The 16,311-nt window shown below is 44.3% G+C and overlaps 1 protein-coding gene across 2 annotated transcripts in view; it reads right to left on the reverse strand.

The window, feature by feature from the left end:
* The window catches only part of LRP11 (LDL receptor related protein 11), a 35,436-nt gene extending 23,664 nt beyond the window's left edge, over positions 1-11,772 (reverse strand). Inside the window, exons 1-2 of one of the 2 annotated variants that reach the window (XM_073337630.2) lie at positions 10,986-11,772; positions 5,455-5,612 (exon numbers count right to left, since the gene is read on the reverse strand). In XM_073337630.2, coding sequence (XP_073193731.1) covers positions 5,455-5,612; positions 10,986-11,517 — 690 coding nt within the window. In that variant the 5' untranslated portion in view covers positions 11,518-11,772. The remainder of the gene's footprint in view (positions 1-5,454; positions 5,613-10,985) is intronic. The other variant, XM_073337629.2, reaches the window with a different exon arrangement.
* Positions 11,773-16,311: the final 4,539 nt, after the last annotated feature.

Below are 16,311 nucleotides of genomic sequence, written 5' to 3' on the forward strand. Positions count from 1 at the left end.
GTGACACTGGTGTAACTAAGAATCAGGCCTCTTGTCTACAGTATATTTACTCACCTAAATTTTTTGGCTCAATGCCTCTTTAGTAATTTAAATAATAATTTTTTTTAGCATGTTATGTATAAGATAATTCACTAATAGTCACTGAAAAAATGGGCTTTCCTTAATGTGAGTGTGTTAAATTTTTAAACTGAACTTTTTTTATGCTTTTATAAATTGTATAAGGTGCCCAACGTTTCATCAAGGCACTTCTGATAATATGAAATAAATAAATATTAATAAATATTTATAAATGGCATTGGAACATAAATGTTTTTAAAAGGATGTCTTATAGTTAATATTAATTTAAACTGCATACAGAAATGACTGTTACCCTATAAACTAATGTAACAATAATTTAAAAAAACCAGTATAAAATGACAGTTTCCATAAAATGTTGAGTGGCTTTTTTAATTTGACACCAACTATCTAGTCACCAATTCCACATACCAGCCATGGACACAGTAACATGTTCTCCAGTATTTAGAAAACAGTAAGCTAAAAACCAATGGTGAATTTATACAAATGAAGAACGCATGGCTATTTAAAGATAACCACAAGTCCCAGGTGCATCCCGAAGCACAAACTGAAGACAAGCATCTATCATACCAGAGAAATGCAGTTATCGTATTGTAACCATATTCCCTATCCTCCTAGAGTGTGATATTCCATTTTAAAAATGGTGTAATCGAAAAAATAGTAAGGTTAAGTAATTTCGGGACATGAAAAGGTTCTTCCATAATTGGACTAGTTGAAAACTTAGGCCTCAGTGAGCAAGTAGCTCTGCACGGGTACACCCTTTCACCCATGTGGATCTTCTACAGTCTACACTGAAATCAGTGGGACACTACACAGATCTGTTCATTGTCAAAGTAGAACTTTTACATATAAATCTTCCAAAACCATGTATGGGTCATGACTTAACCTTTCATGCATGTGCCTATTTCAAAGTGTTACTTAGTATTTGCTACTGTATGATGATGCTTAATTGTTACCGCCATGAACGTTCTAGAACTTTTATTCTCAACAGACTTGTGGTGCTGAGCACCTTCTGCAAAGTGTGACATACTCAACATGGGAGTTGAGGGTATACATGGTATATAATGGGGGGCACTGAGCACTTTACAGTACTGAGCCCAATGTAAGGAATGCTGAGCACTTTACAGTACTGAGCCCAATGTAAGGAATGCTGAACACTAATAAAAATGAAGAGAAATTCTGTGGAATTCTTTCATTTTATCCATTTACAATTATTTTTTAAAACCTGAAAGACCTCAGGAGTTTTTCAGCACATACGACAATAGCACTCTAGAATTAATGCTTGCTTTATAACATGGTTTATTGATAAATTCACTTTTCTCTTCTCATGCAATTAATCTCCCTGATGTTACTTATTCTTATTTTGGAGCAGGGTAGTTTGCTCCATGGGCTGGATAGCCCAGGGCTAACCAAATCCTGATTACAGGATGAGCCTCACCCGAGTAGGATCAAGTAATTCCCTATAAAGGGCAGCAGGGGGGCACAGGGGGGAAGAGATCAGAGACGGCTAGGAGTGGGCAAGAGTCCTGGGAGTTGAGACTCTAGCTAAAAAGAGTCCTGGGAGTTAAGATTCTAGCAGAAGGAGTGGGAGTAGCCTGCTAATACAAGATGGACCCTGAGCAGGTAATGGAAATTGCAAAAGCTCCCCAGGCAGGGAAGTCTGGGAGTTGGAAGAGAAATGTTTGTTTGTGGGACTTTAATTTAGCACTTAGAGTCTTATTTTGAGTTATTTTCTGTGAATAAACCAAGATATCAAGGAGAGGTTTCTTGACCTCAGAAAAAAGCATGTGGAGTCTGTATAAGAAGGCCTTTGAGGGAGACATTATTAGCAGGATGCTGCAGAAGCACTTGTGGTGATAAGGGGGTGCATAGAAGGTGACCAGCCCTGTTACAAGCCTAATGACCCTTTTTTTCCACCTTCCACTGGGATAGGGTCCTGGATCTATCTTGTTCTAATCCTTGACTGAAACTAAGCAGCAAATTCCCAGAAAATTATAATAAGCCACCTGTCACATACTTCAATGACTACATTCTGTAGGCAGCAATTTGACAAGCAAATTATTCTTTAGCTAAATTATCATGAAAGAAAAGTTTCTTTCTACTGATTGCCTGCTGCAATATGACAGGATCTGTTTATAATCACCCCTATCTCCCTCTGTGCCATCTACTTGCTCTTTTGTACGTAAGTGCAATGTAACAGCTGTCTTTTATCTTGTTTAAACACACAACCCCAGTCTCCTTGGTGCTTTTGGATTTATGTACCATTTTAAAAATGGACAATAAAAAAAAGTCAAATACCAAAATAAAAGTCAAGGTAAAAAACCAGGGAATATTTGTATGAATAATTATGAATATTACCTAAACTCTAATAAATTAATGTGATCTCTGCTAATTATCCATTAATCCTGAATTCATCAACGACAATGGAAAAACTCCCACTGACTTCAGTGCAGCCAGGATTTCACCTATTAAGCATAAATTTGTGAAAAGTGTTTATTTTTGTTGAGCAGATCTACTCTTTCACAGGTATTTACTTTGGCGCCAGTACTGTGGTCCTTTCACACACCAAACTACCGTTGACTTTAATGTGACTTTTGCAAGCTTATATAATTCCAAGATTGACCTCTCCATTTTATTGACTATACTTAAGTTTGAATCAAAGATAAAAATATTAATGCATATTGTTTTAACATACATACTTTAGATTTAGATTTTTTTGGTGTTCTGGAAGCATACTCCCATAGTGCATATTAATTAAAAGGAACTTTTTAAAAACACATTTTTGGTTTTTGTATAACAACTAATTCTTTTCAATACTATTCTATAAAAATTATTTAAATGTAGTGATCCTGAAAGGGGCCTGAATAATGAGCGATTCAGTTTATCCACAAAATAGGTAAAAGGTGTTCTTTGAATTTCATTCAACTCCCCTATGGAGAATGCATACCTAATTAATGCCTTCCAGACCTTCTAAATTCCACATCAACAAAACATTAAATTAAGATAAACAGACTAGCAATGATACATTGACATGTGACAGACTCAAGTTTTGAAATCACCTCTAGTCATTTAGCACTGGGATGATTGGAAATTGGCTCAGTTATGTTTGCAGTTTTTGTGATGTGGGTCTGGTGATAGCAGGTGAGATTTTCAGGACTGGTTTAACTAACGCTGAGCGTTTTTGAAAATGCCATTCTGTATGTTCTGCAAGTAGTGTGGCAATAGATATATTCCAATACATAAATTCAATGACTAACCATCAGAGAAATCCACATGCTTTCTTATCAGTTTATAAAGCACTTTTTTTAGCTGTGATATGGGGACCTTTAATAAGAATCCATATGCAAATACAGTAAAACCTTAAATTATCCCCCAAGGGACTAAAAATCTGAGGCCTTGTCTACACTACAAAGTTTTGTTGGCAAAAGTTATGCCACTTTAATTAAAGCGCTTTAATTAAAACCGCTGTTGCATGTCCACACTAGCTCCTTGTGTCGGCAGAATGCATCCACACTAACAGCTCTTGCATCGACACAGAGAGCAGTGCAGTGTGGCAGCTATCCCACTGTGCAACTGGGGCAGGGTGCTGTGGGGAGTGTTTGCAATGCCTCATGGGGCACGTACAGTGTCACATGATGCAGGTTTCTCAATCCCATTGTTCCAGGGGCATACTAGTAGATTGTCAGCTACTTTTTCAACTGAAGCATGTGGGGGCAGGGAGAGAAGAGTGGTGTGTCCGAGCAGGGGAGACAGTAGGCTGACTGATCTATCCTGGGGGAGGGGGACAACCCCCACCTCACACAGGTCAGGCCTGGCTCTGTTCCGCACAGCAGTCTCTCCGCAGCCTGCTCTGCCTGCCTATGGTTCTGTCTGTGATTCCTTCCAAGTTCTCCCACAGCCTCCTCAGCGGCCAGGAGAGGCATCCTGAGCAGCTCTGTGAGCTCTCCATGCTGAGGAATGGCTTGAAGTAGTTTCCATTATATACAGGGTTTACAATTTGGTTCAATGGCTCTCAGCACCCCCTCTATAAAAAGTGTTCCAGAACCCCTGCCCAGAGCTTTGAAAGGGGAGGGGTGCATGCCTGTAGAGATCAAAAAAGTAAGCAGAATGTCACGGCAGGCATTGTGGGATACTGGCGGAAGCCAATTCTGTCAACAAAACAAACAGCAGTATTTACAGTGATGCTTTGTCACTTTAACTGTGCAGCAAAAGACTTTACGCCTCTCACTGAGGTGGTTTTATTTTGTTGGCAAAACAGCAGAGTTTTGCTGCCAAAAGTAGCTTTGTAGTGTGTACACCTCCACTGTTTTGTTGCCAAACAGGCAGCTTTTGCTGATGAAACTTTGTAGTGTAGACACGGCCTCATTGTCTGACAGCTGTTGGGCTAAATACTGCTCTCTGTCACACCATTTCAAATACAGAGTGACTTCACTGAAGTCAACAGAGTTAGATCAGATTTGCTCAAGTGTAAATGAGGAGAATTTGACTCTGTGCGGCACCTCTTGGAGGCGCAGCACACACAGGTGCAACCCAGGAAAGGGTTGGCTGAGGGGGTTTTAAATGGCATTTGTGCTCTCCTGATTCTGGGCTGTTCCAGGGACCACTGTGGCCTGTATATGGGCAGCAGCATTACCCAGAATCTTGGTAGCATTATGTGCTGTGGCCCATTCCCTCCTATCCCTGACATCCCCCTCTTCCCCTTGGCTGAGTCCCAGACATGCCCTCAATGCTCATACTTGTGAAGAGTCCTGGGTAAGCCACTATCACAACCTTATGCAATGTCTGTCCCATAGGAAGTCTCCCCAGCCAGCTAAGGGTCTCTTCTGGTCTCTTTGTGCAGCCATGGCAGCATTCAGGTGCTGGGCCAGGATGTGGTATCCCTACCTTGGTGTTAAATTTCAAGACTAAACAAAATTGTACTGGAAACCTTAGTAATAAATTAAAACAGTCTCTTAGGATTGGTGTGGCCTACTGGAGATAGTCCTTAGTGTGACTTTTCCTTCGAGCTTCTCTATAAGCTCTTCCAACAAGTTGTTGGTGAAAATACCTTGTTTTAATAACTAAGTTACTGAGGTACCCCTACCCTGGATCCTAGAAGCTGAACAACTGCCATGAAAAAGAAGCTGTCTGGAGAAGAGAGAGTAAATATATTAAGAGAATTTTTGAATCTACTTATTTGACCATAATTTCTCATACCATTAATTATACAATTTCATCACTACTGGCAAGTCAGAAAAATGAGGCTCTAATCTTTTTATACTAACTTGATCACGAACCACATCTCTGTGAATAGACTAACATTAAACATCTACATTTACAACTGAACTGAATACAATTATCAGCCAAATAACTGATTTTTGCATGCAATACTATATGTACCTTTATATCAATTGATGAGTCACCTTGCAGCAAAGTCCACTCATATTGTATGATTCCATGGTCATCTAAGCTTTCTCGGCCATCCAAAATCACCCAGTCCACTGGTGACTGCAGCACAATATCTTGTCCTGCCTTGCTGCGTGGAGGTTTGTCGTTTTCTTTAAAAAAAATAGAATAGTTATTCATCAGAGGAAACAGAATTGTTCATATTTAACTAAAGAATAAACATTCTACGTAAGACACTGATTTATTATTCTGCCTTTCTCTGATTTGAAAGGTAGAGAAAACAGCTTTCAGCGCTCAGTTAGTTTCCTGTCCCTCAAAATCTGAGTTCCTATGTTTTTGCCTGTTCAGCATTAAATAAGTTCAGTGTGTTTGTGTCTGTTAGTTGAACATGCTCTGTCAGAAGTTTGACTATAAGCAACCTAAATTCACAACACAGGCTGAAGGGAAAAAAAATCCATGGAAGTTCTCCAAAAGCTAAGATTTAATTAATTAAAACACACACAGAGGCTTTTAAAACAGTATTACAATGTAAACTAATTCCATGCCCTTTTGAATCTTGAGAGACAGAAGCATGTCCTTAACTTTTAAATGCAAGGTTTAATTATGTCTAAGTGGCAATACTGGTAAACTGCTGCATGATGTGCCAGCTTCATCCAGGGAGAAAACTGGTATATCTTCATGCTATGAAACCTCATCTACAAACAGGGATGCTTCAGTTGCAACAATTATACAGCAAGTAGGATGGCTGGAAGTGTTTTTTATTTAATTTAGGAGGACCAAAGCCAACATAAATCGTATATAAAATATACAAGCACAACATTCAATGTGTGGTCCCAGGGCTTTACATCTTCCAGATCCAACAATGAACACAGGATTATTAATTTCCTTGTGGCCTCTTTATGGTACTCATCACTCTAGGAACTGAGGACTCTACAAACATTAATTCACTTATTTTCAAACAATACAGTGAAGTGGTATTATCACTAATTTACAGATGGGGGAACTAAAGCACAGAGGAAGTAAGGCCAGAAAAATAACACTAATTTTGAAGGACTAACTTGAGATATCTAGAAATATTTAGAATTTTATAGCACTCTGTGTTCAAAGCACAGTTCCCCCTGACTTCAGTTGTGAGAACACAGCACTTCTACAAATCAGGCCACCAGTCTCTCAAGACGGGCATCCAGAAAATCAGGTAAACAGCGGGCATCTTGGAAAACACTGGTTTTGGCAACTTGCCCAGAAACACACAGGAATTCTGTGGCAGAGGCACGCCCTGATTCTAATCCCCAGGGCAACATTCAAGTGCCCCAACCATGGGACTGTACTTTCACTTCTTGCAGTTCCTTGCCTCAATCACTGCCTACTCTAGCTGGCCAGAAACTGGGGAATTCCCATTCTGTGGGAAAGCCCAAATATATTTATTCTGTTCCAAAAGAGAGATGAAATGACACTTTGTCTTGACATTTTCAAAATGTTTCCAAGGCTCCCTGAGCGGTGTGGAACCCTCTCAGCCCACCCACTATGGAGCCAGGCAATTTGGGGGTCGTCTGGGTTCCTGAGACCCTGGAAGCCGAGACCCTGGAAGCCCTGGCTTCAGAGCAGTCCACCTGGTGGTCTGCCAAGGAGTTGAGAAGCCCTGGGAGCCACAGCTCTGGAACATTTTGCCTGGAGGGCTGCCTTGGAGTTGAGGAGCCTGAATCCCCAGGTCTGAGGCAGCCTACCAGGCAGGCTGTTGCAGAGTCAGGCTTCCCAGCAGCCCACCTGGTGGGCTATTTAGAAGCAGGGGAGCTGTGGAGGTGGGAATGATTTTCTGATGGAAAAATCAAAACTTTCCAGCAAAACTCAATTTTCCAAAAGAAAATTTGAGGTGTGTGTGTGTGTTTGTTTTTTTTTTTTTTTTGTGGGAAGTCATTCCAACGGGAAACTCCCAACCAGCTCCACTACAAATCTTCCAACTTCCGCAACAACTGATGCAGGTCTTACAGAAACCAGCTTCATTCACTCTGCATTCCTTTCCTGATTCATTCCCTCAGCACAGTCCAGTCTATGCTCGACTGAGACAAAGTTCCATTCTCCTTCTGTTTCTGTCCCTGTCTCCCACTGTGCCTGTCCCTGCCTCCTCTCCTGCTCCTCACCCACACTTGAATCATACTGCTTCCTCCTTCTCCACAATGCGTGGGAGGAGCACGGAGGGGTAGCATTGAAAAAAGAGGAGAAACAATCTCTCTGCCCTCAGTTCCAGTGCTCGGCCCCATAGCAGTTGCAGAAGTCCTGTTCACCCAGGATGGAACATGCTCTGTGGACATAGAATATTTGGAGAATTTTGCTACCAACCTCTAACCAACCTGTACTGAGCATGTGGAAACAATTTTCACAGGCTTATAACTTTGAAAATCCACCCAAATTAGTCCAAGGAAAAGCACATCCCTGACACCAGAGCAACCTCCTGCCAAATTTCAAATCCATGCTCTAAAGAACAAATGCAAAAGAAACAGTTGTAGGAATTTAACATTAACAAAATAGTTGAACCATATTTTTCCTTAATCTCATTCTCAACAACAGTTGAACCACTTTTGCTGAATCTTTCAAAATAAACTCAGCCTGAGTCAGACAGGCAACATGAAAAACTTCAGCCCAAGGGCCTTAAGCTTGGCAATTTAATAAGCAACTGAAAACAGGGAAGGGTCAGGCAACCTTAATAACTTAGACCTATAGAAAGTGAATACAAAATGCCATGATTCTCATTTGGTACCAGTTTACACTCACACAGCACAGGTGTAAATGATGACAAAGCACAAGGAAGGGAGATCAAGTTCATAGTGTGCATTTCAACTTCTATTTTTTAGCTTTATTAAGCTTTAATATGGATACTAATATGCTGATTTTACAACTTAACATTCTCAGATTGTATAGCTGTCTGTCTGCAGGAAAAGGAGCTATAGCTTTGGAACCCTTCCCCCCTTTTTATGCAGACAACAGCAGATTTAATCAGATCTCCTTTCCCCTATTTCTTTCACAGACTTGGAGTGTCACCAATAAATGTTAGGTGGTACTGGTATGGCATCTGAATGGAGGCTTTGTTGTAAAAAGATCGCTTTATTAAAAGCTCTTACATTCCTGCTGACATCAGTTTACCTGAATATTAATTCCCCTACTTTTTATCAGTAACAAGAACCCTGGGATATTGTACCAGGCAAAAACAGAGGACCTACTGTAACATCTGTGACTTCAGTGAAATTACACAAGGGATGCAATTGTACTGAAAAGTTTAAATCTGCCAATAGGTGCTTTCAGAATTACAAATACAATTTAGGTTGAGATTACTGAAAATTACTCAAAGAATTTAACAGTGAAACATTAGAGACCCCATATTTTAGGATTATAAAGATGCTGTTTTTTAAAAGACATCTTTTAAATATATCTCAAGAAAATGAAAAGATAGGTAAAAGAAGATTCAATGTGCTCTGAACCCAGGATTCATCAAAGAACAGGAATAGGTAAAGTGTGATTCTAGTATGAGGAAAAATCTTGAAATGTAAAGCTTATTGTAAAGCATGTAAAGTGACAGCATGACATGTGAGGAGACATGTCTTCATTTTCATATTAACTTTTAGATGAACTTTTCAGTTTAATTCAAAAATGAAAGGACAGCACCATATTAGACCTCAATTTAACAATCTTCAGTTTTTCTTTCCTGTCATGGCTGACAGAAATCTAAATAAATGGCCTTTCTGCCTCACAGCTCTGCTTCAGCTCCTACCTAATTGTATTAAGCAGTTATAATCCCATTTGTGATATCACAGCCAACCCACATAGAATCAGATGGAGGATAGGTAATACCAAGACACTGAGCACCTCACAAGTTTGGGCCAGAAGGCAAATTTCTATCCTAATTCTAAAGTAATGAGCAAAAAAATAGGTTGTGAGGAAGTGTAGTCTAGATCAGGTATTATAGGCCTAATTTTGTTCCCACTGATTCCAACAGAAGTTTTGCAAATTATGTCTATGAGAGCAAGGGCAGGCCTGACACTACTGGTACAAATTTTTACTTCAATGAGTTAAAGATCATGCCCTTCTTAATTAGACATCCTGAGGTGAAGAACATATAAAAACATAACTGGGGAAGAGCATAAATTGGAGGTCAACTTACCTAAGTTTTCATATTGCTATTAAAATTGCATTAAGCATGAAAGTTACCTTTTAAGAAAGATTTTAGACAGATTTTTAATAGAAAAACAATTTTAAACAAATTAGTTACATGATGAAACTACATTATAGTTTTGAACTAATATTCACTATTCAATATTCATTGGCTTCAATCAAGTTGTAGTGGCATAACACTGGTGCAACAGGGGAAAATCAGGTCCAAAGTCTCCAACCCAAGTGGCTGTCCTATTGGGCAAATAGTATTAGGCTTTGTCTACACTAGCATGTTTGTCGGCAAAACTTTTGTTGGTCAGGGGTGTGGAAAAAAACCACACCCCGACCAACACAAGTTTCACCAACAAAAGAGCCGGTGTGGACAAAGCTATGTTGGTGGGAGAGAGTCTCCCGCTGACATAGCTACCTCCACTCTTCGGGGGTGGCTTAATTATACCAGCATGAGAGCTCTCTCCCACCGGCATAGAGAGGCTACACAGGAGACCTTACAGTGGCGCAGCTGCAGCGATACAGCTGTGCCACTGTAAAGTCCATACTGTAGACATAGCCTTAGATGAGTGTTTCTGAGTGTTCTTCATTCACACCTATTACTAAGTGTTTTCATGTTACTGAAATGTCATGCTACTCAATAATGCACATACACTAAGTGTTTACTTGGGTAGACATACTGAATTCCTTGAAAGGATGTATAGGAAATATTTGTACTCCATGAAAAGGTACTGAAACCATAACTAAGCTTAATAGATTGTCCTTTAAGATATTATTTTCTAATAACAGGTCACATTTGTAGGAGGTGAAGCAGTGAGTCCAAGAGCTTTGCTTCAGATGTCAGGAATCCTGAAGAGAACAGTCTTGAATGCTGGATCCTCAGACATGTTTTCTTCTAGATCTCATTTCTTTGGATTACTTGCACTGAGTTGCTTTGGAAGCTGCTTCTCTTTATCTGGTTGATTCAAGATTAACAGTACCATCAATTCTGCTTATATATCTCTAGGCTGTCTGTGGAGCCTCTTTCTCTTTTTTTCCTCTTATAAGATCTGATACTGAAATTCTTAAGCAGGCAAGAATTGTAGCTCACGAAAGCTTATGCTCTAATAAATTGGTTAGTCTCTAAGGTGCCACAAGTCCTCCTTTTCTTTTTGCTGTAATGGAGGAAATGCAGGGAGCTCAAGAGCCCATCTCGTCCCCAGGACCGAGCCAACCCTGCCAGGTGCTTGTCCAGCCAATTCCCCAAGCCCTCCCGCTCGCTGAGGGGCCCCAGCGCAGTGTCCCACACACCAGGCCCCCTTGCTGGGGGGCGGGCCCAATGTAAAGCAGCGATACCCCCGGGGCTCTGGCGCCAGCGCAGCCTCCTCCCTTACCTGCTGCCGGGCTGAGGGCGGGGAGCGGGCTCCCGCGCGGGCCGAGGGCGGGCAGGTGCGTGCGGTTGGCGGGCTCCAGGCTGTAGCTGCTGTAGCCGCGGTGCGGCGCGAAGCGGCAGACGGCGCGGCCGCGGTAGGTGCAGTTGAAGAGGTAGCAGCTCAGCGCCCCCGGCTCGCCCTGGGGCCCGGCCCGCTGCACCACGGCCAGCGAGCAGCGCGGCTCGGCGCAGCAGGCCTGCAGGCACTGCTTCCAGCCCGCCACGGCGGCCGGCGCCCGCAGGAAGGTGGCGCCCGCCGCCAGCGAGTCCTTGGTGCGGATGATGGCGTCGGGCCGGGCGGAGAAGGCGGCGCCCCGGCAGCGGCCCCCGCCTGCCTCGTCCGGCTGCAGCTGGCGGCGGAACTCCTCCAGCAGCGACTCCACGCCCGAGATCTGCGAGCGCAGCTCGGCCAGCGGCGCCGCCACCTCCCCGCCCGGGGCCCGGCCGCACAGCGCCGCCAGCAGCAGCGGCAGCCGCAGCAGCAAGCAGGCCATGGCGGGGCGAAGCGAAGCGGGCCCGCCTGCCGCAGTCACCCGCCGCTGCAGTCCGGCGGGCAGGCGCGGGGCCGGGCCCGAGCGGCAGCCGGCGGCCTAGCGGGCTGGGGCGCGCTCCCCGGCGGCAGGAGGCGGCGGCATGGCCCGGCCGGGCCCGCGCGGGGAGGAGCCGGACGCAGCAGAATCAAGCGGCGGGCAGCGCCGGAACCGGCTCAGCACCAGAGTCCCTGGACAGCTCCGGGGGCCCCGCCCACCCGCCGCTCCTCTGGCCCCGCCCACGAGCTGGGCCCCTCCCGCCCCTTTCCTCGTCCTGTCTACTACGGCTCCTCTGCCCCGCCTCTAGTCTTCCTGCCCCGCTTGTTTCCAGCATTGCCCTTAGCCGGCCCCTATGAGAGCCTCAGGGGTTTTCCCAGTGGCACAGGGGCGGCTGCGTGTGATCCTTTCCCTCTGTGTCACAGCAAGGCGTGGTATAGGCAGGCAGAGCACCACCCTGGGGTCCCAGCCGCCTGGGCTCTGGTCCTCTGTGGCCACAGACCAGTCACTTCATCCCTCTGTGCCTTGTTTTCTCCATCTGTCAAACAGGGATAAAGGTACTTGCTTTGCGATGCGCTTAGAGAGCTAGGCAGGAAAAGCACAATACATAAGAACGGCCATACTGGGTCAGACCAAAGGTCCATCTAGCCCAGTATCCTGTCTTCTGACAGTGGCCAATGCCGGGTGCCCCAGAGGGAATGAACAGAACAGATAATCATCAAGTGATCCATCCCATCGACCATTCCCAGCTTCTGGCAACCAGAGGCTAGAGACACCATCCCTGCCCATCCTGGCTAATAGCCATTGATGGACCTATCCTCCATGAACTTATCTAGTCCTTTTTGGAATCCTGTTATAGTCTTGGCCTTCACAACATCCTCTGGCAAGGAGTCTACAGGTTGACTGTGTGTTTTGTGAAAAAATACTTCCTTTTTTTGTTTTAAACCTGCTGCCTATTAATATCATTTGTTGACCCCTAGTTCTTGTGATATGAAAAGGAGTAAATAACAATTCCTTATTTACTTTCTCCACACCAGTCATGATTTTATAGACTTCTATCATATCCCCCCTTATTCATCTCTTTTCCAAGCTGAAAAGTCCCAGATTTATTAATCTTTCCTCATATGACAGCCGTTCCATACCCCTAATACTTTTTTGTTGCCTTTTTCTGAACCTTTTCCAATTCCAATATATCTTTTTTGAGATGGGGCGACCACATCTGCACGCAGTATTCAAGATGTGGGTGCACCAGAGATTTATATAGAGACAATATGGTATTTTCTCTGTGTAATATGAGCCTGAAGATCAGAAAAGAGCTTTGAGAGCCTTTGCCGAAATTTGCTATAGAAATGGAGGAAATGTAGCCCCAACTGTACCTTCCTCATCTAAGTGACTAAAAAAAGTGGAGTCCTTTTTATTGGACGTGGGATTCTACTTCACTTCCTGTTCTAAACTTCCCTCTAATGTCATGTGCTCTTAAATTTGTCACATTTAATCTCAGGTGGGTGCACTCCCATGGTAGATAAAGCACCACTGACTCTTTTGATTCTTTTGCCTCAATCTCCCATTGCAAGATCTGCCTGGAGAAACCAAACCCTTACTCACCTCCATCTCATGCTATGGAGTGTCTTTGACAAAAATTCTGTCACCAGGCTGGCTTCCTCCACTACAAATTCATACTCTTCTCCTCCAGTTCTGCCATCTTCCTTACTAAACAGTTCTACCTCTCCAGTTTAATTGAAACCCACATGCATAATTCCAGCCACTATTTTGCCACCTTTGACTCACAACTCAAACCCTCCCCTACTCCTGCCTCCACTTTGCTCTCTGCATAAGATCTTTTTGATTTCTTCCATGAGAAAATTGACAAAATAGGATATGACTTTCCCCATCCCATCATGCCTTCCCTTCTCTTCCCCCCTCCAAACTCTCTCATCGTTCTCCCATCACAGACACACAAGTTTCTCATCTGCTCTCCTCCTCTAACTCTATTTGTCCCAGGGATCCCATTCCAATCCATCTCTTGAGCTCCCTCATGCTCACTCTCATCCCCATCCCTTAGACTTCTCTTTAACCTCTCATTTCCCTTTGGCTCTTTCCCCTTACAATACAAGCATGCTTCAGTTTCTCCCATCCTAAAAATACCCAACCTTGACCAGAAGTGTAGTCTTAAATCTGAAGGTACAGGAATGCCTGCTCCCTGCCTGCTGCTTAACATGCCTCACCAGGAGGTGGGGTGTTGCTGCTATCTGCCTAGGCTGGTGGTTCTCAAACTTATTTGATCTGTCCCCCTTCTTTGTGTCTGTAGTTGTTTATGTCCCTCCCCCACCCCCCACAAATACATTTACTGCCATCCAACTCTGAAGGCAGAGCGGAGAGCAGCGGCTGCTGGCTGGGTGCCCGGCTCTGAAGGCAGTGCCATGCCAGCAGCAACACAGAAATAAGGGAGGCAATATGAAAAGTGATATTTGTCCATATCACTTTTCACAGCAGACTTAGCACCCCATTGCCACCCTTACTTCTACACTGCTGCTGCTGCCACGCTGGGGCAGACAGCCGGAGCCCTACCACCTCCAGGTGAAGATGGGGTGGGGAAAGGAAAGTCTGAGCCCAGGTTGCCTCCTGGTGTGGGACTGGGGGAGTGTGGGAGAAGGAGAGCCCAAGCCTGGGCTGCCTCCCAGTGAGGGATGGCGGGGAGGGAGAGCCCAAGCAGCGGGGTTTCCAGCTGTCCCCTTTATCACTGTCTCCCAGGTGTCACAGCCCTTCTGCATGAGCCCCAGACTCCCAGGGATGATGGAGCTCTTTTTTTTTTTTTTTAAAAAGGCACACAGCTTGCTCCTCCCTTGACACATTCCTGCGCCTCCCTTGGGAGGCCCGCCCTATAGTTTGAGAACCGCTGGCCTAGGCCCATCACAGGGCTCCCCGACCATCTAGGGGGAGGCGTTTATCCCAGTATGGTACTCTGCTGCTGTGATTGGTCTGCTCGGTCAGGCTAGTCAGGATGTGATTCACGTTTGGGGTATGGGCAATAATTGGCTGTCAGATGTGAATACCGTGATTGGCTGCAGTTGGGGATGGCTAACACTAATTGGCTATTGGATTTTGCTCTAGGGATTTATTGGCTGTTCTATTTGAAGAGTGATTGTTGGCTATGTAACCTTATCTAATATTGGGAGATGGTGATTGGCTCCTTGGGAATGCTTAAGTCACGTGATCAGTGTCCACACTGTTACCCCACTTTGGGGCCACTTTGTGCATGGTGATTGATGTGTGAGAACAAGACTGGGTTCATCACTTTCCATTTACGCTGAGAGCCAGGAACAGGACTCTGCCTGTAGAATGTCTTGGTCCTTCTTGCTTGCTGAGCCGGGCTGTGACTGGGTGAATTCGGCCAGTCTCTCCTTGTAACCGCCCATCCCTCAGCATCACTGGGAGCTCCCAACTCCCTGCCCCATCCCAGAAATAGACACATCACCATCTCCTCTCTCCCCAAGAACCCCCTCAGCTTCCTCCCACGCCACTCCATCTCTGTGATTTTAGCTTGCTTATTATGCACATTTTGGCTCAACTACAACATAGTACCGCAACAGCATTCCAGCTTGATTACATCACTGCCCTTGACCCTACTTGCCTCTCCACTTACTGCCCCATCTCCTTTCTCACTTTCATCTCTAAGCTCACTGAATTCACTGTCTGCAATGGCTGTCTGGAGTTCCTCCCCTCCAGTTTCATTTTAGACTGTCTCCAGGCCATCTATTGCACTCCACTGAAACTGCTATCACCAAAGTCTCTAAAGACTTCTTCCTAGCCAAAGTAAAGAACCAGTACTCCTCTTTGACTTGTCAGCTGCCTTCAACAAAGTTGATCATACTCTTCTTCCTGAAATCTTGTGCTCCCATGGCTTCTGTGATTCCACTGGCTTCTATGGGGCTTTGTCCTTGGTCCTCTTCTCTTCTTCTTCTACATCCTCTCACTGGGTAATTTAATCCATGAGCACAAATTCAACTCTCATTTCTGTGCTGATGACTCACACATCTATCTTGTTATTCCAGACCTGTTTCCTTCTGTCCAAATTAAAATCTCAGCCTGTATCTCTTATAAGTCTTCATGGATATGAACATGGCTCCCGCTCAACATGGCTAAAACAGAGCTCTTAATCTTTCCCCTTAAGACTTCCTTCCACATCCTTTCTCAATCACTGTGAACAGCCCCACCATCCTGCCTGTCACTCAGACCTGTAACTTGGAAGTTTTTTTCAACTCAGACCTCTCTTTAGGTCCTCACATCCAGGTTACGTCTAAATCTGGCAGATTCTTTTTGCATAATATTTCTAAGATACGGCCTTTCCTATCCGCCACACAGATAGGACTCTCATCCAAGCTCTCATCACCATCTCACATCTTGATTACTGCAACATTCTTCTCTCTGGCCTAGATAAATGCGGTTTTGTCCCAGCAACAAAATGCTGCTGCTAACATTTTCCTAGCCCATCTTTTGACCATGTCACCCACTCTTTGCATCCGTCCGCTGGCTCCTCCTTCCACATCACAGCAAATGTAAGCTGCTTGTCTTCACTTTCAAGGCCCTTCACAGCCTATCCCCACCCTATTTGTCATTTCTCATTCATTGCTGAGATGTCGACTCCCGTTTCCAATCAACCTATGATGCCCATCACCTAGTTGTTAAATTTTCAAACAAACCTTCATGCTTTTCTCCTGGCTGCCCCTCTTCCTTGGGAGATGCTCCCAGTAAACATCTGCA

This window comes from Lepidochelys kempii, chromosome 3 (assembly GCF_965140285.1).
Source record: "Lepidochelys kempii isolate rLepKem1 chromosome 3, rLepKem1.hap1, whole genome shotgun sequence".
NCBI lineage: Eukaryota > Metazoa > Chordata > Testudines > Cheloniidae > Lepidochelys > Lepidochelys kempii.